The following is a 23,392-nucleotide window of genomic DNA, read 5'->3' as shown; positions in this document are numbered from 1 at the left end:
GGTATGGGATTTTTAAAAAATGGGAATATAAAAGAAGTTATGGGATTAAAAATGTTATGGGATAAAAGAGTTATGGTATAAAAGTTATGAAGCCAGACACGGTGGCTCACGCCTGTAATCCCAGCACTTTGGGAGGCTGAGGTGGGTGGATCACCTGAGGTCCGGAGTTCGAGACCAGTCTGACCAACATGGAGAAACCCTATCTCTACTAAAAATACAAAATTAGCCAGGCGTGGTGATGCATGCCTGTAATCCCAGCTACTGGGGAGGCTGAAGCAGGAGAATTGCTTGAACCAGGGAGGCAGAGGTTGCAGTAAGCCGAGATTATGCCATTGCACTCCAGCCTGGGCAACAAGGGTGAAACTCTGTCTCAAAAAAAAAAAAAAAAAGTTATGAAAAGCATAAAAAAGGATAAAAATGTGATTAAAATAAAAGCGGGCCACTGTCAGCAAAGTCTGGAGAAGTGTGGGGCCAGAGGCTCCATCCCCATCATGTCCCAGCCACCCCTTCCCAGTCACCCCTTTACCCCACAGTAGCAAAATAAGACTTCCGTGTCTAATCAGGGGGAGGCAAACATGCAGACCGTTTGCCACCTTGGCCAGAGCTGACTCCTTAAATTTCTGGATGATGATTATTGTTTTAAGAGTCAGAGGCTCATAGAATTGGCTTGTTTGGAGGAGGCCTGATGGCCTCCTTAACTCTCACCAAAGCAATTTTTTTCCTCAGGGGGGCTCCCATTTTCTTACTCAGAGAGGCAGCTGAGGTAGGACAATGGGGCTAATGTAGACCAGGTGAGGGCATGGGCTCTGGAGTGGCCCCCCTTAGTGTACATACTATATCTGTGTAACATTTTGTATATTCCAGTGGTAGGGTCACCTCCTGTATCATACATAGCAGATATGGGTAGGAAGTTCTAATAGTTATTTGGGGCTGGAAAACTTATTTATTGATAGCATAGGACAGGGGAAGGAGGCAGAGATGGGGTCGTGGCACCATGCTGATGCGAGTCCTGTTTATTTTGCTTTTTATTTTGGAATGTATTTAGCCATACACTGCTTGGCCTGATGTATTCCTGTTTCCCTCACTGGGTCATGGAGTTTGTGCCACTGAACAGGGAGCCCCAAAGTGAGCATGTCCAGCTGGGGTATTGGGGACCTTCCAGGCCTGTTACCTGTATGCTGCCTGGTAACACCTGGGGAATTCCACAGGAACTGCCATGGCACCTATGGGGGACCATGGGACCCTGATGGCCAACAGGCTCGGATGCCTGATCTAGTAGTGGCAAGGAGGGCAGGTGCCAGCATCCAAGGGCACTGACTTCCATCCAGCCCAGCTGTCTTCCGTTTTGTTCCCCTGCCTCCCTTGCCTCTCTGTGCCTGGTAGCCTGTTCTGTCTGTCCCTCCAGATTGCCAGCTGCCCCACAGGCTCCCTCCAATCTGAGTTTATGGCGCTGCCCCCTAGTGGCCAGAGCCGGCTTCACAGGATGAGAGCTTGCTGAGCTCCAGAGGCTTTCCAGGAAGTGTCCCTTGGAAAGGATGTGGCCTTTTCACCGCTCCCAATAGCACCCTAGTAATGGGTTGGCCCTTCCCCTTCCCTGAGCTCCACAGAGAACGCAACCAGCAGAGGACACATTCCCCGTGACTTAGAAATGGGTTTTATTCCCAGCCAAGGGACAGCAGAACTGGTAGAGACTGTCAGGCCACACGGCTGTCTGCACAGCACCCCCAAGCTTGTCGGGGGGCAGGAGGGATGGTAGGGACTGGCTGTCCACAGGCCAGGCATGACAGGGAGGCTCACTGGAGGTGGTGGACTTTGGATGGGGATTGTTGGGGGACAGTGTTCTCCTGTAGTTGGGTCACAAGACTCCACAAGGACAGCACGGCAACTGATTCCCAGCGCTGGAGGCGAGGCAGTCAGCCATGTGTAGGGGTGTATACAGATATGTACACACACACACGTATATATATACGTGTGTGTGTATATGCATATATATACGTATATACGTATATACATATATATACATATATATACATATATATACACACACATATGTATATGTATATATATGAGTATTTATAGAACAAGGCAGGGGTGTACCACAGAGGGGGCACAAGTTTTCACCAAAGGTCATGCCTGGATGTGTCAGCTCACCACTATAACAGACCATCACAGATGAAGGGGGCTGGTTTTGGGGCTAGGGGAGCCACTGTCAAGTCACAGAACAGTCGTCCAGGCAGGCTTGGAAAGGAAGGTCTCTGAGAAGAGGAGGGATCTGTTTAGAGGTAGAAGAGGGCCCTGGGGCTCTCAGGATGGGATGGATTTGCCTGACCCCATTGGCTGACAGTTGGAGAGAAAGCAGAAAACGGGAGAGAGAAAAGCTAGGAGAGAGCTGGTAAGGCAAGCGCAACGCGCTGCAGCAGTGGTGGGAGGGCCAGGGAGGGGAGGACACAAGTGTGGATGTGGCAAGATTCCTGGAAAAGAGGGGCTAGAAGGGAAAGGGGAGGAAGATGGAGGAGCCGGAGCTTCACAGGTAATGCCTGGGGGCTGCGGCGGCCCTCCCCACCCCACACATGGCCTGTCACACGGCATCTAGGCAGTGCACCCACAGTCCAGACCGATACTCAGCTCCCTCGGGCTTCCCACTTGTCACCCTGTCTTCCAACCCACTGGCCCAGGGCCACCCCTCTCTTTGGGGAGCCCTGCACAACAGCCACCAGGCCTGATAGACAAAGAACATTGCTTGAACCAAGAGGATGAAGCTAAAAGGGATGCATGGCTGGAGGGAGTGTCCGAGTCCTCTCTGGGCAGTCAGAAAGCCCAGGACCCTGTGAAGGGACCCTGGGAGAAGCAGAAAGGGCAGGCAGCCAGATGCCATTGGCCATAGATTTACAAGTCTAAGAGGGGAGCCTCAGCTGGTTGGGGGGCTACAGGTCATAGATGAGGCTGGGCCCTTCCTGCCAGGAAAAGAAGAGCGAGAGTCAGTGGTGGGGGAAGCCTGGCTGGAGCTCAGCCAAGCCAGCAGGCACTGTCGTCCCCTTGGCTGAATAGCATAGGCGACCCCTAGGAGCAATAGGCCAAGGTGCCTGAGCGCACTGGCTGGCTATGGTCCTTCAGCTGGGGCCAGGGACACTGCCTTCAGTCACACGCTAGCAGGTATGACAGTACCCGGGAGGGAGGCAAGACCCCACACTAGCAGGTATGACAGTACCCAGGAGGGAGGCAAGACCCCATCTCTACTAAGAGAAAAAAAAATGACCGGGCTCGGTGGCTCAAGCCTATAATCCCAACACTTTGGGAGGCTGAGGCGGGTGGATCACCTGAGATCAGGAGTTCAAGACCAGCCTGGGCAACATGGTGAAACCCCATCTCTACTAAAAATACAAAAATTAGCTGGACACAGTGGCACGTGCCTGTAATCCCAGCTACTTGGGAGGGTGAGGCAGGATAATCACTTGAACCTGGGAGGCGGAGGTTACAGTGAGCCGAGATTGCGCCACTGCACTCCAGCCTCGGCGAGAAGGGCGAAACTCTGTCTCAAAATTAAAAAAAATTAATCAATCTTTAAAAATTAGGCAGGTGTGGTGGTGCACACCTGTGGTTCCAGCTACTTAGGAGGCTGAGGTGGGAAGATTGCTTGAGCCCAGGAGGTTGAGGCTGTAGTGAGCCATGATTGTGCCACTGCACTCCAGCCTGGGCAACAGAGCAAGACCATGCCTAAAAATAAATAAAAAATAATTTAAAAAATTGAGAAAGATGGGAGGAGGGCGATTGCATCTTGATTTTCTCTAAACTTTAATTGAAATTGAGCTTTTCCTTCCATGGTGAATGTTGCTAGGAACAAACCTCATTAGTGTTAGCAGCACCTGTTACTTTGTTACCAACAGAAATCACAGATATTTTCATATTACACTGCAGCTGTTGCAGACATCTTGAGATAGCATTTTTGCTCATCATTACCTCAAAATTATAGTAATTAGACCCAACTTTGGATCTTGTTATTTAATGTGCCAATAAAGCATATCATGTAATATCACAAATATTTTCATAAACTTTATTTTGATATAATTTATTTCCATTGCTCTCTGTATTTTGTGCACTTAAAAAAAATCTATTCTGAGCAGTCCGTGGGCTTCCTCAGATACCAAAGAAGTCCATAGCACAAAAAGGCTAAGGAGGCCGGGCGCGGTGGCTCACGCCTGTAATCCCAGCACTTTGGGAGGCCGAGGCGGGCCAATCACGAGGTCAGGAGATCAAAACCATCCTGGCTAACACGGTGAAACCCCGTCTCTACTAGAAATACAAAAAATTAGCCGGGCATGGTGGCGGGTGCCTGTAGTCCCAGCTATTTTGGAGGCTGAGGCAGGTGGATGGCATGAACCCGGGAGGTGGAGCTTGCAGTGAGCTGAGATTGCGCCACTGCACTCCAACCTGGGCGACAGAGCAAGACTCCGTCTCAAAAAACAAACAAACAAAAAGCTAAGGATGCTGGGGTCTAACCCAGAGTAGGTTTGCTGCCAAAGTGAGGTCCTGGAAGCATTCAAATGCAAAGAAATATGTTTCTGTGATTTTCCATGAGGCACTCTCTCTCCCCCTCCCTTTCAGGTAGGATACTTTTATGGGCAGAACCTGGTCATTTTCCTAAGAAGACGAAGGCTCTGTGTACAAAAGGGGGCAGAGCCCAGGATGGCTGTGGACCAGAGGTGAAGATTCCAAAGTCAGACAAATGAGGGGGGTATCTCTTTATAATCAGTAGAAGTGTGAGGCTGAGGGGGGCAAGGCCCAGGTGAGCTCCATGAAGAAGGGTTGGGGTAGGAAGGTAGAGGGACAATCCTGGGAATTGGAGGTTGCAATGAGAATCTGAGATTGTGCCACTGCACTCCAGCCTGAGTGACAGAGCGAGACTCTGTCTCAAACAAACAAACAAAGAGGCTTCCCTGGAGCTCTTTAGTTATTTACAACATTTTACAAAACAATGTAGGTAAAGAATAAGGCTCATCTATAATCAGAGAAACAAAGGCTACAGCTGCCTAGGTTATAACTACCCTTTGTTTTTTGACTCAGGTGCTGTAATCACATTCCTTTAAGGCTAAGAATATTTTAAAGTTCCAACAATTCATATTTGGAGTTATTTTCTTTTTTAAAAAACTGAGACAGGGTCTTTCTTTGATACCCGGGCTGAACTGCAGTGGCATGATCTCAACTCACTGCAGCCTGTGAGATCAAGTGATCCTCCTGCCTCAGCCTCTCCAGTAGTTGGGACCTCAGGTGTGAGCCACCACACCTAATTAATTTTTTTATTGTTTGTAGAGACTAGGTTTCACCATATTGCCCAGGCTGGTCTTCAACTCCTGAGCTCAAGCAATCCTCCCACCTCTTTCTCTCAGAGTGGTGGGATTACAGGCATGGGCCACCACATACAGCCAGAGTTACTTATTTTCACAGTGGAAAGTTTCTTTGAGCCAAGTTTGAGAACTGCAACCCTGAAGACATAGATTTAAGTTTCCTTGAATGTATGTTCCAACTAGCAGCAGCTACAATTGATTTGTTTTTTTGGTTTTTTGGGGTTTTATTGAGACAGTGTCTCTCTGTCGCCCAAGCTGGAGTGCAGTGGCGTGATCATTGCTCACTGCAGCCTTGACCTGCCGGACTCAAGCAATCCTCCCTCCTCAGCCTCCTAAGTAGCTGGGTCTACAGGCTCAAACCACCACTCCTGGCTAATTTTTGTATTTTTTTTATAGAGTCAGGCAGGGTTTCACCATATTGCCCAAGCTGGTCTTGAACCCCTGGGCTCAAGAAATCCACCCACCTCAGCCTCCCAAAGTGCTGGGATTACAGGGAGGAGCCAACAAACCTGGCCTGGCCACAAGTGGGTTTTTAAAGGAAAAGAGGGCCGGGCACGGTGGCTCATGCCTGTAATCCCAGCACTTTGGGAGGCCGAGGCGGGTGGATCACTTGAGGTCAGGAGTTTGAGACCAGCCTGGTCAACATAGTGAAACTCCCTCTTTACTAAAAATACAAAAAAAAATTTTAGCTAGATATGCTGGTGGGCGCCTGTAATCCCTGCTACTCCGGAGGCTGAGGCAGGAGAATTGCTTGAACCTGGGAGGTGGAGGTTGTGGTGAGCCAAGATCCCACCATTGCACTCCAGCCTGGGCAACAAGAGTGAAACTCCATCTCAAAGTTCTTAAATTGCTTACCAAGAATTTACATTGGTTCATTAAAATAACATAAGCAATTTATTGGCTATATGTTGCTCTTTGTATCAGAAATTCCAGGAACATGAAGATAGTGAATGAGGGTACACTGTGCAACTTGTGGTAGCATTTTAAGTAATTTGGGCCAGGCTGGGTGGCTCACACCTGTAATCCCAGCACTTGGGGAGGCTGAGGCGGGCGGATTACTTGAAGTCAGGAGTTGGAGACCAGCCTGGCCAACATGAGGAAACCCTGTCTCTACCTAAAAATACAAAAATTAGCCAGGCGTGGTGGCATGTGCCTGTAGTCCCATCTACTTGGGAGGCTGAGGTAGGAGAATCACTTAAACCTGGGAAACGGAGGTTGCAGTGAGCCGAAATCACACCATTGCATTCCAGTCTGGGCATCGCAGTGAGACTCTGTCTCAAAACAAAAAAACAAAACAAACAAAAAAAATTTTAAGTAATTTGTTAGTCTGGAAACTACAGGGTAAGAGATAAAAAACCAAAACGCCTTTAAAGAACCCTAGACATGGGTGGGGGAATGTGACTTATGTCTTATTCTCATGTCTCTCGGGGTCTAATACATTTTACATACCTCACATTTTCCAGACTGCTCTGAGCTACTTTTCTTTCTCATAGTCATTCTGTTTTCTCCAATTTAATATTAAAGTTATCTAAAAACCCTTAAAAACAAAGTTATAAGATCTCTTACTCCAGTCAAGTAAAGAATACTTTGTAAATCTTACATCATAGAGCAGCCATCATTTCTATTTATCTCTCATCCTTTAAAATATGCTATTTTCAGGCCAGGCATGCTCGCTCACACCTGTAATCCCAGCACTTTGGGAGGCCGAGGCAGGCAGATCACCTGAGGTCAGGAGTTCGAGACCAGCCTGGCCAACATGGCGAAACCCCGTCTCTACTAAAAATACAAAAAATTAGCTGGGCACGGTGGTGCTCTCCTGTTGTCGCAGCTACTCAGGAGGCTGAGGCAGGAGAATCGCCCAGTAGGCAGAGGTTGCTGTGGGCCTAGATTGTGCCACTGCACGCCAGCCTGGGCGACAGAGCTAGACTCCATCTCAAAAAAAAAAAACAAAAAAAACAAATGCTCTTTCCATCTTGTCTCTCCTGTTTATCCGCCCTTTCTCATTTAAGCTTCTTTTTCCTTTCCTCGTGACTTACATACCCTTTGATCAAGATTATTCTTGTTCTTGGCTTCAGCTACCACGATTCGTAAGCCGGAATTTCCACCCAAAACTATAACCTTACAAAATTTCCGCTGAGAAATCCTCAGAAAGCCTTAACAGCAAGAAATTCAACAGGATCTTATCTCCAAAACTGCCTGTCCAACTATATTACTTAACTAGTGGCTTGCCCCGAGCAAAAACCTCAATTACCTTCAATGTTTATCCTTGATTTAATCTCTGGCATGTGTCCTTTACCTTCTTTCACCTCTACTGATACTGTCTTACCTCTCACCTGAAATAATGCCACCACCTTCTCAATGCCCTTTCTGCCTCCATTCTGTTCTCCATCCTCTGAACTGACAGCATAATTGTCTGTAAATATTTTTCTAACTCAGAAATATGAACATCTTCCCCAATTAACCCATCATAGAGGTCTTCAGGACTCACTATTTCCTATAAAATGATGTCTATATATTTACATTTACAATCTCATCTCCCTCCAACTTTTTTTTTTTTTGAGACGGAGTTCCGCTCGTGTTGCCTAGGCTAGAGTGCAGTGGTGCAGTCTTGGCTCACTACAACCTCCATCTCTTGGGTTCAGGCAATTCTTCTCCCTCAGCCTCCCAAGTAGCTGGGATTACAGGCACCCGCCACCATGCCCAGCTAACTTTTTGTATTTTTAGTAGAGATAGAGTTTCACCATGTTGGCCAGGCTGGTCTCTAACTCCTGACCTCAAGTGATCCACCAGCCTCGGCCTCCCAAAGTGTTGAGATTATAGGCCTGAGCCACCGCGCCCGGCCTAAGCTCATTTTATAGTCTTGTGCTGGTGAATGTTTAACAACTAGATCTCTAGGGGGAAAAAACCCTGCTTTCTATGTTGTAAATACTGTCATCATGGCTGATTTCAAACTACCCTTGTGGACAAAAAGAATCAAAGTCTATAAACTATTTGAAGAAATTTATTCTGAGCGAAATATGAGTGACTGTGGCCCATGACACAGCGCTCAGGAGGTCCTGAGAACATGTGCCCAAGGTGGTAGGAGTGCAGCTTGGTTTTATACATTTTAGGGAGGCATAGACATCAATCAAATACATTTAAGAAATACATTGGTTTGGCCGTGTGTGGTGGCTCACGCCTGTAATCCCAGCACTTTGGGAGGCTGAAGCGGGCGGATCATGAGGTCAGGAGATCGAGACCTACTGGCCAATATGGTGAAACCTCGTCTCTAATAAAAATACAAAAATTAGCCGGCCGTGGTGGTGCACACCTGTAATCCCAGCTACTCAGGAGGCTGAAGCACGAGAATCGCTTGAACCCTGGAGGCGGAGGTTGCAATGAGCCGAGATCGTACCACTGGACTCCAGCCTGGGTGACAGAGGGAGACTCGTCTCAAAAAAAAAAAAAAAGCAAAAAAAAAAAAAAAAAAAATTCTGAGGAAATGAATAAGGGAAGTAGGACATGGAAGGAAAAATCAGCGACGGGTCAGGGATGGAGGCTGGAACGACACCAGCAGAGGGAAGGAGGGAGGATTAAGGCCAAAAAGGTTGGTGTATTGGGAGTCAAGGGCTCTGTGTCGCGAGGGCTAAGAGGGACCCTGGCGCTAGGGTTGTAAACCTCCCGCCCCCGCCCAGAGCCCGCCCAGAGCCCGCCCAGAGCCCGCCCAGAGCCCGCCCAGAGCCGGCATTGGCCCCGCCCCGCCTCGTGCCGGCCCCGCCTGGAGCCGCCCCGCCCCCGCCCTCCCCCGAGTCTCTTAGGTGATGCTGCAGCCAAGATGGCGCCCGCGGCGGCCGTGGCGGCCTGAGAGCGATGCTCCGGCTTCTCCGCGGCGGCTGTGGCCTTGGCCGGGACTTCGGGTCTCTCCCGGTCGTGAGCGATCAGCGCCTCTCCTCCGGCCGGGCTAGCCGGGACAGAGAGGAGACGGCGACGAAGAGAGGAGGCAGTGAGCAACAGGACGAGAGCGCGGCGCCTCCAGTCTCGGCACCATGGCCGGGATCATCAAGAAACAAATCCTGAAGCACCTCTCCAGGTCAGTGAGCGCCGCGGATGTCGGCGCCAGTCGGCCTCCGCCCCAGCCCGCACTGGAGTCAGCCTGCGGCTTCGGTAGCGGCGGCGCCTGGCGGCTGTGCGGGAGGCGACCTTCGGACTTCCCCGCTCTGGCCAGGGCAGAGGTCGCGGCCCTGGATCTCTTGTCGCCGGCGGCGCCGGGGGCTGGCCTCACGAGTCGACCCCTGACGCGTCCTCTCCCAGGGCGGGCGCGCGGAGGAGCGCGGAGTGCGGAGCGCGGCGGGCTGGGATCGCTCCCGGCGCGGCGTCTGGGGGCGTCCCGGGTCCGCTCTGTGCGGTATTGAGCAGAGGCTGGAGGTGGCCTGGCGTCACCCAGGTGTCTGGTTAATGTGCTGGGCTCTAACTCGAGCTCGGTGCTCCTTCCCCTTGGAGCAGAGCGGTTCCGTTAACCGAGGGCTTCTGGCGCAGTGTGGACTCTCAGTGGAGGCTATGTTCTCAGTGAAACGTTAACCTTGTGATTGTTCTGAATTCCTCCCACCTTGGCGTTCCCGCTCTGAGGCATCAGAGGGTGTGCCTGTTTGCACAGCTAGGATTTGTTTTAGGTAAATAAGCAGAGTTCGCAGCTTTGGCAAGTTCTTTCTGGAGTCCTATGAGACCCACATCATTATTACTGAACATTTTTTTGTTGTTGTTTTTTGCTCTTTTTCTTCTGCAACTCTAAAATTCAGGGAGTTAACATCTGTGGTGATTAAACCCAAGACATGTCATTCTCTCCATTTCATAACGCGGTTTTAGTCAGAAACATGACTCAGTAAAGCTGGCAGTTTGTTACTGCTCTTGGCTTCTCCGTGTTTGTCTCAAGACACAGGCTAAATGTATGATCTTGTTCCAAGTTGTTACCAGCGAACTCAAAGCCTTTGGTTAGGATCCCTTTCTGTTCGATTTGTAAGTTAATTTTAACTAATTTTGGGAAGACACTTGGGTATGATGATAGACTTGTATAGTAAACAGAATTCTTGATTCCCCAGATTGTCTTATACCACAGGTTATATATTGGGAACAGAATTACTACTTCTGTGATTCAGCAAATATTTTCCTCACTTATAATACTGAATAAGATATAGCACTTTTCTTAAAAGTAGCAAAGTATAGCAGCGTGTGTGTGTGTACATATATATACATATATACATATACATATATACACATATACATATATACATATACATATATACACATATACATATATACATATACATATATACACATATATACATATATACATATACATATATACACACATGTATACATATATACATATACATATATACACACATATATATACACATACATATATATGTGTATATATGTAGTATTTTTTTAGTAGAGACTGGGTTTCACCATGTTGGCCAGGCTGGTCTTGAACTCCCAACCTCAGGTGATCTGCTCTCTTCGGCCTCCCAGAGTACTGAGATTACAGGTGTGAGCCACCACACCCTGCATGAATATGTATTTCTTAATGTTATCACTCATTGGAAGGTTTCTTTTAAAATTATATATATGGTCCAATCCTGAACTATCTTATTTTGGAAGGTTTTATCTATTTTTAATTTATGTCCTCCAGCCTTTCTCATACCCAGCTCCACAAGAAAATATAGATCTGCAGAAAATGGTTTGAATGCCTATTTTCTCACTCATCCAAGGATGATGCTGCATAGCTAGTACCACTCTAGATGCTTAGAAGAAAAGTTAATTCAATCAACAAATAGTGCATTAGAGTTTAATTCTTTTATAGAACTCCATTTGAGAGGGGCTCTTAAAAATTAAGAGCATGCATACCAAAGTATAATAAAAAAAATTAAGAACAAAGATGTAATGGCTTACTGCATGAGATAGAAAACACCCATATATTGAAAATTGAGTCCTTAGGGCTAGTTTTTATTTTATTTTTTATTTATATCTTTTTTATTTTTTGAGACAGAGTCTCACTCTGTCTCCCAGGTTGGAGTGCAGTGGCATGATCTCGGCTCACTGCAAGCTCTGCCTGCCGGGTTCACGCCATTCTCCTGCCTCAGCCTCCTGAGTAGCTGGGACTACAGGTGCCTGCCACCACGCCCGGCTAATTTTTTATATTTTACAAAATACAAAGAGACGGGGTTTCACCGTGTTAGCCAGGATGGTGTCGATCTCCTGACCTCGTGATTCCGCCCGCCTCGGCCTCCCAAAGTGCCGGGATTACAGGCGTGAGCCACCGCGCCCTGCTATTTATATCTTTTTTAAGACGGAGTTTGGCTCTTGTTGCCCAGACTGGAGTGCAATGGCACGATCTCGGCTCACCGCAGCCTCCACCTCCTGGGTTCAATCAATTCTCCTGCCTCAGCCTCCCGAGTAGCTGGGATTACAGGCATGCGCCACCACGCCTGGCTAATTTTGTATTTTTACAAAATAAGGATTTTTTTTTTTTCAGAGATGAGTTTTTGGGACACTTGAGTTTTCAGTTATTTCATATTTCAAAACATCCTTAACTCAGGTGACTAAAGAGTTCGAGACCAGTCTGACCAACACGGTGAAACCCTGTCTTTACTAAAAATACAAAATTAGCCGGGCGTGGTGGCGCATGCCTGTAATCTCAGCTACTTGGGAGGCTGAGGCAGGAGAATTGCTTGAGCCCGGGAGGCGGAAGTTGCAGTGAGCGGAGATCAGGCCATTGCACTCCAGCCTGGGCAACAAAAGCGAAACTCCATCTCAAAAAAAAAAAAAAGAAAAAAAAGAAAAGCTATCTGATATGGCCATAGAAGTGAGTTGCTGAAGAAAAGTTAAGGTGCATATAATTGGAGATCAATACTGCTAGGTCTAAAATCTTTCCAGTACTGACCATTCCTAAAAGGAAATGCAGTGTAGCTTATTTAGTCTGCCAGACATTATTTTTTCAAATGCTAACTTCACATCATTACTGATAGGCTAATATTTGTATCATGAACTTTTATGGTAAAGCTCAGTAAATAATTTTTGAGAATTTATGTATTTAACGTTTTTGAGCACATATATATATGCCACATAGTGGGCATTAGAGATACAAAGATGAGTAAGACATGGCTTCAGTTTGTGGGAAGCTTCAGTGATTCCTATTCTAATATAAGAAGCATGAGTAGGATCACTAACTGTAACCTGTGTCTAAATTGGACTACTTGTCTCATTGCAGGTGATGTGAAAAAGGAATAAAAAAAAAAAAAATTGTATTGCCATATGAAATTTGTTAGATTTTGCAACTGGGAAAAAACTGATTTAAACATCGTTTTTTGGATTATAAATTTACTTGAGTAGGTTTGAGGTGTTTGTTTTTTTTTTGTTTTTTTTTTTTTTTGAGACAGAGTCTCGCTATGTCGCCCAGGCTGGAGTGCAATGGAGCAATCTCAGCTCACTGCAACCTCCGCCTCCTGGGTTCAAGCAATACTCCTGCCTTAGCCTCCTGAGTAGCTGGGATTACAGGCATGCGCCACCACACCCAGCTAATTTTTGTATTTTTAGTAGAGATGGGGTTTCACCATGTTGGCCAGGCTGTTCTCGAACTCCTGACCTGTGATCCACCCACCTTGGCCTCCCAAAGTGCTGGGATTACAGGCATAAGCCACCGTGCCTGGCTGACAGTATTCACTTTTAATAATCTCTAATAATGTGAATTTTGACACTGTATATACTAGTTGCTTATTTAAAATAATTTAATGAGTGCCTGCCTTGTAGCAAATATTGTACCATACTGCTGGGGATGTAGCAGTTAACACACTAGGCAAAGATCCCTGCCCTCGTGGAGTTTACGTTTTAATCAGAAACAGATAGTAAGTACATAAATAGGTGAAATACTATGTAAGTACAGTATATCAGTGTGTTAAATGCTACTGAAAAAGTAACACAGGGAAAGGGGATGAGAAGTACAATAAATTGGGGATGGAGTTTGCAATTTTAAATCTGGTGATTGGGAAGGCTTAATTAACAAAGCAATATTTGAGGCCGGGTGTGGTGGCTCACACCTGTAATCCCAGCACTTTGGGAGGCTGAGGCGGGCAGATCACTTCAGGCCAGGAGTTTGAGACCAGCCTGGCCAACATGGTGAAATCCTGTCTCTACTAAAAATACTGAAATTGGCCGAGCGTGGTGGTGCACACCTGTAGTCTCAGCTACTAGAGAGGCTGAGATGGGAGAATTGCTTGAGCCCAGGAGGCAGAGGTTGCAGTGAACTGTGATAGCACCACTACACTCCAGCCTGCAGAGTGAGACCCTGTCTCAAAAAAAAAAAAAGAAAAAAAAAAGCAATATTTGAGAAGAGACCTGAGAGAGAGAGTGGGAACAAATGCAAAGAGTCCAGAACTGGGAACTTGTTTGATATTTTAAAAACATACGAAGGCCACCAATATAAGTGGAGAGAGTAAAGTGAGAAGAGGAAGATGCGATCAAAGAGAAAACAAGGGCCAGATCATGTGGGACCTTGTAGTGACTTTGACTTTTACTCTGAGATTGGAAGCCACTGGAATGCCTTGAGCCAAAGATCACTCTGGCAGCCATGTGGGAATTAAATAATAGAAGCACAAGGGCAGAAACAGGAACCCAATTAAGAGACGTTAACTATTCAGGTGAGAGAGAAATTGGACTGAACGAAGGCAGATGCAGTGGAGTTGTTGAGATAGTGATAGTCAGGTTCTAGATGTATTTTGAAGGTAGAGACAGGATTGACCAACAGATAAGATGTGGATTGATAGAGAAGAGAGGAGAGCAGTAATGGGTGACCATCCCGCGTTTGACATAAGCAACATAAGCAATGGAAAAGGTGGAATTGCTGTTAACAAAATCGGAAAATTGGAGAAGACTGCAGGAGGAGCCAGCTTATGGGAGAAGATCAGGAGTTTGTTTTGGATATGTTAAGTTGGATGAAAGTTAGATATTTTTTTTTTTTTTTTTTTTTTTGAGACGGATTCTCATTCTGTCGCCCAGGCTGGAGTGCAGTGGCACAATCTCAGCTCACTGCAACCCCTGCCTCCTGGGTTCAAGTGATTCTCCGGCCTCAGCCTCCCGAGTGGCTGGGATTACAAGCAGCCACCACCATCTTTGGCTAATTTTTTTTTTTAATTTTTTATTTTTAGTAGAGATGGGGTTTTACCATGTTGGCCAGGCTGGTCTCAAACTCCTGACCTCAAGTGATCCACCCGCCTCAGCTTCCCAAAGTGCTTGGGATTACAGGCCTGAGCCACTGGGCCCAGCCGGAGTGTTAGATATTTAACTGGAGATGTCTTCCCTTTTATTTGTGATCTAATTTAGACTATACATGTTTTAGTCTGACAACAATGGAAGTATGTTTGTGGTTATCCTTTAGCTTATGCAATAAATAATTACTGGGAAGTGAATTGTGAGTTGAATTTTCAGGGGTGGATTTTTTGCTATTGTTGTTTTTTTTTTTTCCTTTTAAGTACATGCACTACAGTAGTCCTCCTCCATGGGCAGCACATTTCAAGACCCCCAGTGGATGCCTGAAACTGCAGATAGTACTGAACAATATGTATATTGTGTTTTTTTCTTTATGTACATCCCTCTGGTAAAGTTTAATTTATATATTAGTCATGGTCAGAGAGTAACAAAAACTAATACGAAATAGAAAAATTATAACAATATCTGTATATTGTAATAAAAGTTATGTGAATGTGATCTCTCTCTTTCTCAGACTATCGTACTATACCACAGATAACTGAGACCATAGAAAGGGAAATCTTGGGTAAGGGAGGACTACTGTATACAGCAGGTGTCTTTCTCTTTCATATTAATTTCCAACTAAAACTGGATACTGATTCTTGTTGGGTGCTTGGTCTAGGAGATGTTGCAATATTAGCATACTAGAATCCTGGAATCAGAAGGGATTTGTTCCTATCTCAGAGAAGGAAATTATTAAAACATTGACGTTTGTGACTTGTCCAAGGTCTCACAGATAGTGTTGAATGGTAAAGTCACTGATCCAGTACTCTTTTCATTGATTTTTCTGTGCTGCCTATTAAGGTGTTTCCTACTCGCCCACACCCCACCTCAACAGTTTGCTTTTCTTTTTACCCAGTTTTCAACACTACTCTTGTTTTACCATCCTGCTGTAGTATCCCTTAGGAGATTCTTTTGTGACTTGAGAATCATTTGACTCTGCAGTCCTTTGAAGTTAGAGGAACATAATGTTTTGACTCAGCATTTCTTGAAAGTTAGGGGATGTCTCAGGCCATTTTGTGTTGCTATAAAAGATTATGGGGCTGGGTAATTTATTTTAAAAGAGAGGTTTTATTATTTATTTATTTTATTTATTTATTTATTTTGAGACAGAGTCTCACCCTGTTGCCAGGCTGGAGTGCAGTGGCGTGATCTCAGCTCACTGCAAGCTCCGCCTCCTGGGTTCATGCCATTCTCCTGCCTCAGCCTCCCGAGTAGCTGGGACTACAGGCACCCGCCACCACCCCTGGCTAAATTTTTTTATTTTTGTAGAGACAGGGTTTCACCATGTTAGCTAGGATGGTCTCAATCTCGTGACCTCATGATCCGCCTACCTCAGCCTCCCAAATTGCTGGGATTACAGATGTGAGCCACCGCGCCCAGCCTATTTATTTATTTTTGAGACAGAGTTTACTCTGTTGCTCAGGCTGGAGAACAGTGGCACAATCTCAGCTCACTGTAACCTCCACCTCTCAGGCTTAAGCAATTCTTATGCCTCAGCCTCCCGAGTAGCTAGGATTACAGTCATGTGCCACCACACCTGGCTAATTTTTGTATTTTTAGTAGAGATGGGGTTTCACCTTGTTGGCTAGGCTGGTCTCAGATTCCTGGCCTCAAGTGATCCACCTGCCTTGGCCTCCCAAAGTGCTGGGATTACAGGCGTGAGTCACCGCACCCGGCCAAAAAAGAGGTATATTTATAAAGAAAAGAGGTTTATTTAGCTCATGGTTCTACTGGCTGAGAAGTTCAAGGGCATGGTGCTGGCTTCCAGATAGGGCTTTTATGCTGCATGACAACATAGTGGAGAAGGTAAAGGGACGCAAACACTTGAAGAGGGGAGAGCCTGAGGGATGTTCTGGCTTTATAACAACCTATTCACGTGGGAACTACTTTATTTTCTGTGAGAGCTTACTACTGCAAGAACAATACCAAGCCATTTATGAAGACTCTGCCCCCATGACCCAAACACTTCCTACTAGGTGCCACCTCCCAACACTGTCACATTCGGGATCAGATTTCAACATGAATTTTGGTGGGGACAAATAAACCATATTCAGACTCTAGCAGGAAAACATTATTTGTCTTTTTTTCTTTTCTTTTTTTGAATAATTCTCCTTTTTTGCAGTATTACACTTTGCTTTAGTACTGCAGTTTAAACACTTTTTAAATAGGTTGATCTCTTATCAAATACATGTGTTTTAAATTCTGCATATTGTATGCTTAGGATGAATAATTTTCTTAACAGTGGGTATGGCTGGGCGCGGTGGTTCACGCCTGTAATCCCAGCACTTTGGGAGGCCAAGGCGGGTAGATCACCTGAGGTCAGGAGTTCGAGACCAGCCTGGCCAATATGGTGAAACCCCATCTCTACTTAAAAATACAAAAAATTAGCCGGGCATGGTGGCGCATGCCTGTAGTCCCCGCTACTCAAGAGGCTGAGGCAGGAGAATTGCTTGAGCCCAGGAGGCAGAGGTTGCAGTGAGCTGAGATTGTGCCCCTGGACTCCAGCCTGGGCAACAGAGTGAGACTCCATCTCAAAAACAAAACAAAACAGTGGGTATTAGTGGCTGGAGTTTAGTTTGAATGTAAGTTACAAGTGAAAGACTTTTGGTTATTTTCATAAGTGAAAATCGAGTAGTTATATTAAAATCAATTTATTCAAATAAAATTGAAGCCAGTATGATTCAGGATATAATTTATTGTTTGGTTTTTCAGACATTATATTCACTAATAGTTTGATTGACAGTTTATTGACTTATTTTAAGATTATTCCCAGCCAAGATGAATGTTGTGTATAAACTTTGAATTTCCATATTAGTCATCAACTAGGTTGAATTTGAACTCTATGCATATTTACTCTTTTTCTACCCAAAAATACTACTAAGAAAGAGACCTGCCTTCTTTTTACCACTACTAGTGTAGCATCAAATGTTTTCCTTTACTGTTGTCTATTTGTAAATCTTTAAAAAATTTTTTTAATAAATTAAAAAAATATATATTTTAAAAGTTTAAATTAGTTTTTTTTTTTTTTTTTTTTGAGACAGGGTCTTGCTGTGTCACCCAGGCTGGAGTGCAGTGGCATGATTACAGCTCACTGCAGCCTCGACTTCCCAGGCTCTAGCAATCCTCCCACTTCAGCCTCCTGAGTAGTGGGGACCACAGGTGTGCACCACCTTGACTGGTGAATTATTGTATTTTTGGTAGAGATGGGATTTTGCCATGTTGCCCAGGCTAGTCTCAAACTCTTGAGCTCAAGCAATCCACCCACTTTGGCCTCCCAAAGTGCTGTGATTACAGGCATGAACCACTATTTGTAAATCTTTTGTGTGTACTTTTGTTGTTAGGGATGAGTATTTGGGAATAAACTTCATGATACCAGAAAATTCAGTGATTTTAAGATATGGCAAAAAACTATATATATATATATGTATGTATGTATGTATGTATTTTTTTGAGATGGAGTTTCATTCTTGTCGCCCAGGCATGGAGCAATCTCAGCTCACTGCAACCTCTACCTCCTGGGTTCAAGTGATTCTCCTGCCTCAGCCTCCCAAGTAGCTGGGATTACAGATGCCTGCCACCACGCCCAGCTAATTTTTGTTTGTTTTTACTAGAGACAGGGTCTCACCATGTTGACCAGGCTGGTCTCAAACTCCTGACCTCAGGTGATCCGCCTGCCTTGGCCTCCCAAAGTGCTGGGATTACAGGCATGAGCCACCGCACCCAGCCCCAACTTGTTACTTTTGCTGTGCTGCAACTTTATGTATAACTGAAATGCACTATAAAGAGGGGCATCCATAAAATGTAAGATTTATCTTATTTTTAAAGAATATAGGTATTATTGAGTACGATTTTGATTATCCCTGTTGGTAGATTGTTCATTCCTACCAGTACTTAAGGAAGGTTCTGTAAAATATACAAATAAAATTAAGATATAGGAATGTTTTCTGGAAACAGTCTGGTAGATGGGTGAATAAATAGAATTCAAGATAGATAATGAATCTTATGAGAGAGTCACAAGCAAAATGCTATGCAACCTTAACAGAGAGACGGTGAAACAGAGGTGGTCTGAATGTCAGAAAAGCTTGTAAAGAAATAATGAAATAAGGCCCGGGTGTGGTGGCTCACACCTGTAATCCTAGCACTTTGGGAGGCCAAGGCGGGCGCATCACTTGAGGTCAGGAGTTCAAGACCAGCCTGGCCAACATGGTGAAACCCCGTTTCTGCTAAAAATACAAAACAATTACCTGGGTGTAGTGGCGCATGCCTGTAATCCCGGATACTCAGGAGGCCGAGGCAGGAGAATCACTTGAACCAGGAAGTGGAGGCTTCAGTGAACCGAGATCGTGCCACACTGCACTCCAGCCTGGGCAACAGAGTTAGACTCTGTCCCAAGGAAAAAAAAAAAAAAGGACATAAATGACAGCTTGAGAGTAATAAAATAGTTATTAAATCTGTTTTCCTGGACTAGGGTGTGTATACAAAGGAAATATTTAAGGCAAATATCCAGAGAAGTTAAGGGTAATTTTTTAGGTCCTCCAAATTTGGCTGCAATTTTAATTTCCAATATTACAGTTTTCTCCTTTTTTTCCACCCATCTTTTGTTGTCTTATTCCTGCAGCCAAATTGTCTGCATCTCTTCATAATAGGCCTTCTTCTCTCAGCTTTATTTTAGTAGTACATTTTCCACGGGCAGCTTTAACGAGGCTAATCATAGGCCTCCATTTTAAAACTCCTTTAGGTCTTAAAGCATATCCTGTTTTATTAAAACAAATGCTTTGTTTTTTGTTAATTGTGTGGATAGTCATCTCTTTAAGGGCAGAATTGCCCCGACAATGTTTTAGAAGCCAGGAACTTTGCTTGTCTTGTTCACCATTGTATCTTTAGCATCCGCCACAGGACTGCAGTACATAGTAGTAGTTCAAAAACATTTTTAACTGACTGGAGAAATAAATCTGTACTACTTTGGCCTCCATAGAATACATAGAACATAAATTGGTTGCCCTGAATACATTTTTGGCAGGTTTAACTAGTTGACTCATATCCAGAAAATTTAGATTAAAAGCTTTTCTCCCCCCCCCCCATGAATACTATAGTTTTCCAATTTATTTTTGAGTATATAGATATGGCCTATTGCTGGATATCTCTTTGGTTTGTGGATTGTTTTTATGGATAGCTTTATGCCTCAGTATTCTCGGTGAAATGAGAATTACAGTTAAAAGTGGGGCTTTTGTCACTTAAACCAGTTTGATAATCTGTATGTGTAGATTGCTTGCTTTGTAGATTGCTTGTTTAATTGATTTCATTTAATGTAAATTATACAGTTCAGCTTTTGTATAACTTCTACGACATAGTATCTCATTTTTGTTAATTGACAGTTTAATATAAAATTAAAAAGATAATGTGAATGTAATTGGGGAGTAGTAGTAACAGTGATAGAGAAAGTGAAGAAAATCTTAAATGGTTAATTCATCTTAGAATTTAGGCAGTTTGCCTTTAGTTAATCCAATGTGAAATGCAACTGTATTTTTTTTCCAAAGGGCACCACAGCTAAATTTTTTTTATCATCATTCCTTTCCTCTTCCTTCCCTTAAACTTGCTCCCTTCTGTGTCCCCTGTGTACCCATTCCCTGCAGCGTTCCCTGCTGGCTGTGGTGGAGATTGGTGTGCTGTGAATTGCATAATCACCCAAATGAGTACCAGAGGAGTCTAAGAAACCCTGGCAACTGACTGCTTGCTTTCACCAGGAATAGGGACCTTTTTCTGAATTTCCTGCCCTCAGGTAATACGTCTATTCCCCATACTTTTTTTTTTTTCATTCTATAAATGCAAGCACTTAATAATGCCCCGCATAAAGATACTTTGAGAATATTTTCTTACTGTTTTAGTCAGATACCTATTTCATTTTCTTTACTATGTAGCTAGAGACTCATGTAATTCCTCTCTGAGTGTCTTCTCTTTCTTTTTTTTTTTTGAGACGGAGTCTTGCCCTGTAGTCAGTGTCTTTTCTAACAGATAAGGTTTGGCAACATACTTAAAATTATAACCATCTCTTCCTGATGTTGCAAGAGAGTTTTGTAGCTTCCTGCCAGCTGTTTGGAAATAGTAGTTAGCATTTGATCTACTTCTAAATGAATGGGTAATGCTTCTTAGTCTAATGTAATTAGTGAGGTACGAAGGCTCCTTTGATAAAGAGGCTGTTTTGAATAATTCATTCGTCATTGAGGGATTTAAGAATTTATTTTGTGTATTTAATGATAGTTATAATCTTTATCAAAGAGATTGAAATAAGTCTCACAAACAGTAGTGCAAATGGGATTCTTTTTTTGTTTTTTGAAGCGGTAGGGGTGGTGGGGGGAAAAGGTGTTGCTCTGTTGCCTAGGCTAGAGGGCAGTAGTGCAGTCACAGCTCATTATAACCTCAAACTCCTGGGCCCCAGTGATCCTCCTGCTTCAGCCATCAGAGTAGCTGGGACTACAGGCATGTACCCCATGCCTGGCTGAGTTTTTAAATTTTTATAGAAATGAAGTCTCACTATGTTGCCCAGGCTGGTCTCAGAACTCCTGGACTCAAGCAGTCCTCCCACCTAGGCCTCCCAAAGTGCTGGGATTACAGGTATGCACCAGCATGCTCTGCCAGGATTCATTTTTGAAGAGTTTGAGGGTTTTACCGCATTATCTTCTACCCTCTCCTGTCTTTTTAAAAATTTCATTATCAGGGAAAGCGATTATGTTATAAAACCAGGTTCTTGGAAATGGTGCTGAATTTCTTTGAATTTAAGACTCAGTGAAAAACCTAGAAACTCCTATCACTGAATACTTCTAATTCTTGGGAAATTTATCCACATAAATACTTTGAACTTCCAAAAGTCTTGTAATAAATTGTTAAACGCCACAAGTAGAATTGTGCAACTTATTACATACTTACCTAAGAGTAATGGACAACTGAGAAACTTGTTGGCTGTATGCTAAAGCAATTGTATAGGCCTAGTGGCCTAAATATTGTTTTATGTTCTTGTCTGCATTGATTCCATGCTTTCATTTGGGAACTTGGATCTCAAACAGAATCGCCAAGGGAAAGGTGCCAAGCTTTAACCTCAGGTAGAAACCTTTGAGATTCACTTTAGTACATTAATAGTTAAGGTCTTTTACTGTTTAAAATGGCTTTCAAGTATGGTTCTGATTTTGTGTATACCTCTAGCAAATCCTCTGAGACACTTGCTCGTGAACTATAATCGCAATTGTAGCCCTTTGTTTTTTCTAGATTATACCTCCTTAAAACATATCTTTTTTTTTTGGCCTGGTTTATGCTTAGCTTATTCAAGGTGAAGTGTTATGATTGTATTCCAAGTTTTAACCACAGCTATCCATGTGTTTATTCAAATCACCTACCAAGATTAATTCCTTTTTCTTCTTTACCTTCCTGTTTTAATCAGTCGTGATTATATTGAAATAACTATTGAACTTATCTTCTTTATCCTGAACCTAGGACATAGCAGGCTGCTTGGAATAAAGTAGATATCAGTAAGATTTGAATATCTCTCATCACCAGATTTCATTAGTTATTTATTGCATCAGTTGTTGCAACTAAACGCTAAGTATTTTCATCTCCTTTGGGTCTCATACTTCTGTATTCCATCCTTGGCACTGTAAGAGAAAGATGTTTCCAAAATGCTAATCTTAACGTTTAATTTCTTGCTAAAAATCTTTTAATGGCTCCTGTTTAAGCTTTTTTTTAATAAAAAAATTTTGTTTGTAACTGTAGAATTTTTGTGCCCAAAGAGATTTTAAAAGAGAACTTTACTACGTAAAGTAGACAAAAGTAGAGCTCCTCTAGTTGAATCAGTAATTGGATGGTGGGTGGTGGTGGTTCCTTTGGCATATTCTTTCTTTCTTTTTTTCTCCTCCCACTTGAGTTGAACCATGAGCAGTCTTCTTAGGGGCACTGTGGGAACAACATTGATGTATAGGTTAAAACCCATATTCCTTGGCATGGAAAACAACAGTCCTTCATCATCTGGCTTCAGTTGGCTTCTCAAGGAATATTGTTTCTTTCCAAACTACCTGATGCCTTATCTTAACATCTGTGCCTACTGTGTGTGACCCTATAATCTTGAACATGCTGCTGCTGCCTCTGAAATGTCCTTCTCTCTGCCTTATTCACTTGGCAAAAACTTACTGTTAAAAACGTAGCTTGAGCGCTGCCTACTTTTAGGAAGCCTTCCCAAAGTCTTCTTTACTATTTTCTTTATTTTAATAGATAGCCTTACTCTTTTGCCCAGGCTGTTCTTGAACTCCTGGGCTCAAGTGATCCTCCCACCTCAGCCTCCCAAAGTGTTGGGATTGCAGGCATGAGCCACTGCACCCGGATATCTACTTTACTATTAACAGAATTGATCATCACCCTTTTCCTTGTGACTCTATTTTATCCTGTTGCCATTTTTATTGTGTGACCTATCACATAGTACCCAGCACATAGTAAGATCATAACATATTGCAATGATTTATTTATACGCTTGCTTCTAATAATAAAATGTGAAGTTCTTGAAAAACAGTAACTATTTCTTATTTGTTTAAATTTCCCAAGAGCCTAATGAGTGACTGGCAAATAGTAGGCACTCAGTTTTTGCTATGAAAGATATATGTCTAGTTGTGTCAGATCTTCTGATATTTCAATAAAATCTGGATGCCCATATTTTCTGCCCTGCCCTGCCCCCCTCACTCTGTTGCCCATGCTGGAGTGCTATGGCGTGATCACAGCTCACTGCAGCC

The 23,392-nt window shown here is 43.9% G+C and overlaps 1 protein-coding gene across 7 annotated transcripts in view; it reads left to right on the top strand.

Moving 5' to 3' along the window:
* The first annotated feature begins 9,106 nt into the window (after positions 1-9,106).
* BLTP3B (bridge-like lipid transfer protein family member 3B) overlaps positions 9,107-23,392 on the top strand; it is a 103,853-nt gene continuing 89,567 nt past the window's right edge. For 3 of the 7 annotated variants that reach the window (XM_055238627.2, XM_055238623.2, XM_055238626.2), the window contains exon 1: positions 9,132-9,411. Coding sequence is in view for 5 of the 7 variants with exons in the window: in XM_055238623.2 (XP_055094598.1) it covers positions 9,368-9,411 (44 nt within the window). In the remaining 2 variants the exon portion in view is untranslated. Of the gene's footprint in view, positions 9,412-20,257; positions 20,404-23,392 lie in introns of those variants that run through there. The other 4 variants (XM_055238624.2, XM_063614300.1, XM_055238628.2 and 1 more) reach the window with 3 other exon arrangements.

The sequence above is a fragment of the Symphalangus syndactylus genome, chromosome 13 (genome assembly GCF_028878055.3).
Source record: "Symphalangus syndactylus isolate Jambi chromosome 13, NHGRI_mSymSyn1-v2.1_pri, whole genome shotgun sequence".
Lineage (NCBI taxonomy): Eukaryota > Metazoa > Chordata > Mammalia > Primates > Hylobatidae > Symphalangus > Symphalangus syndactylus.
The sequence above is the reverse complement of the archived record's forward strand: the minus strand, read 5'-3'. Positions and strand labels throughout refer to the sequence as shown.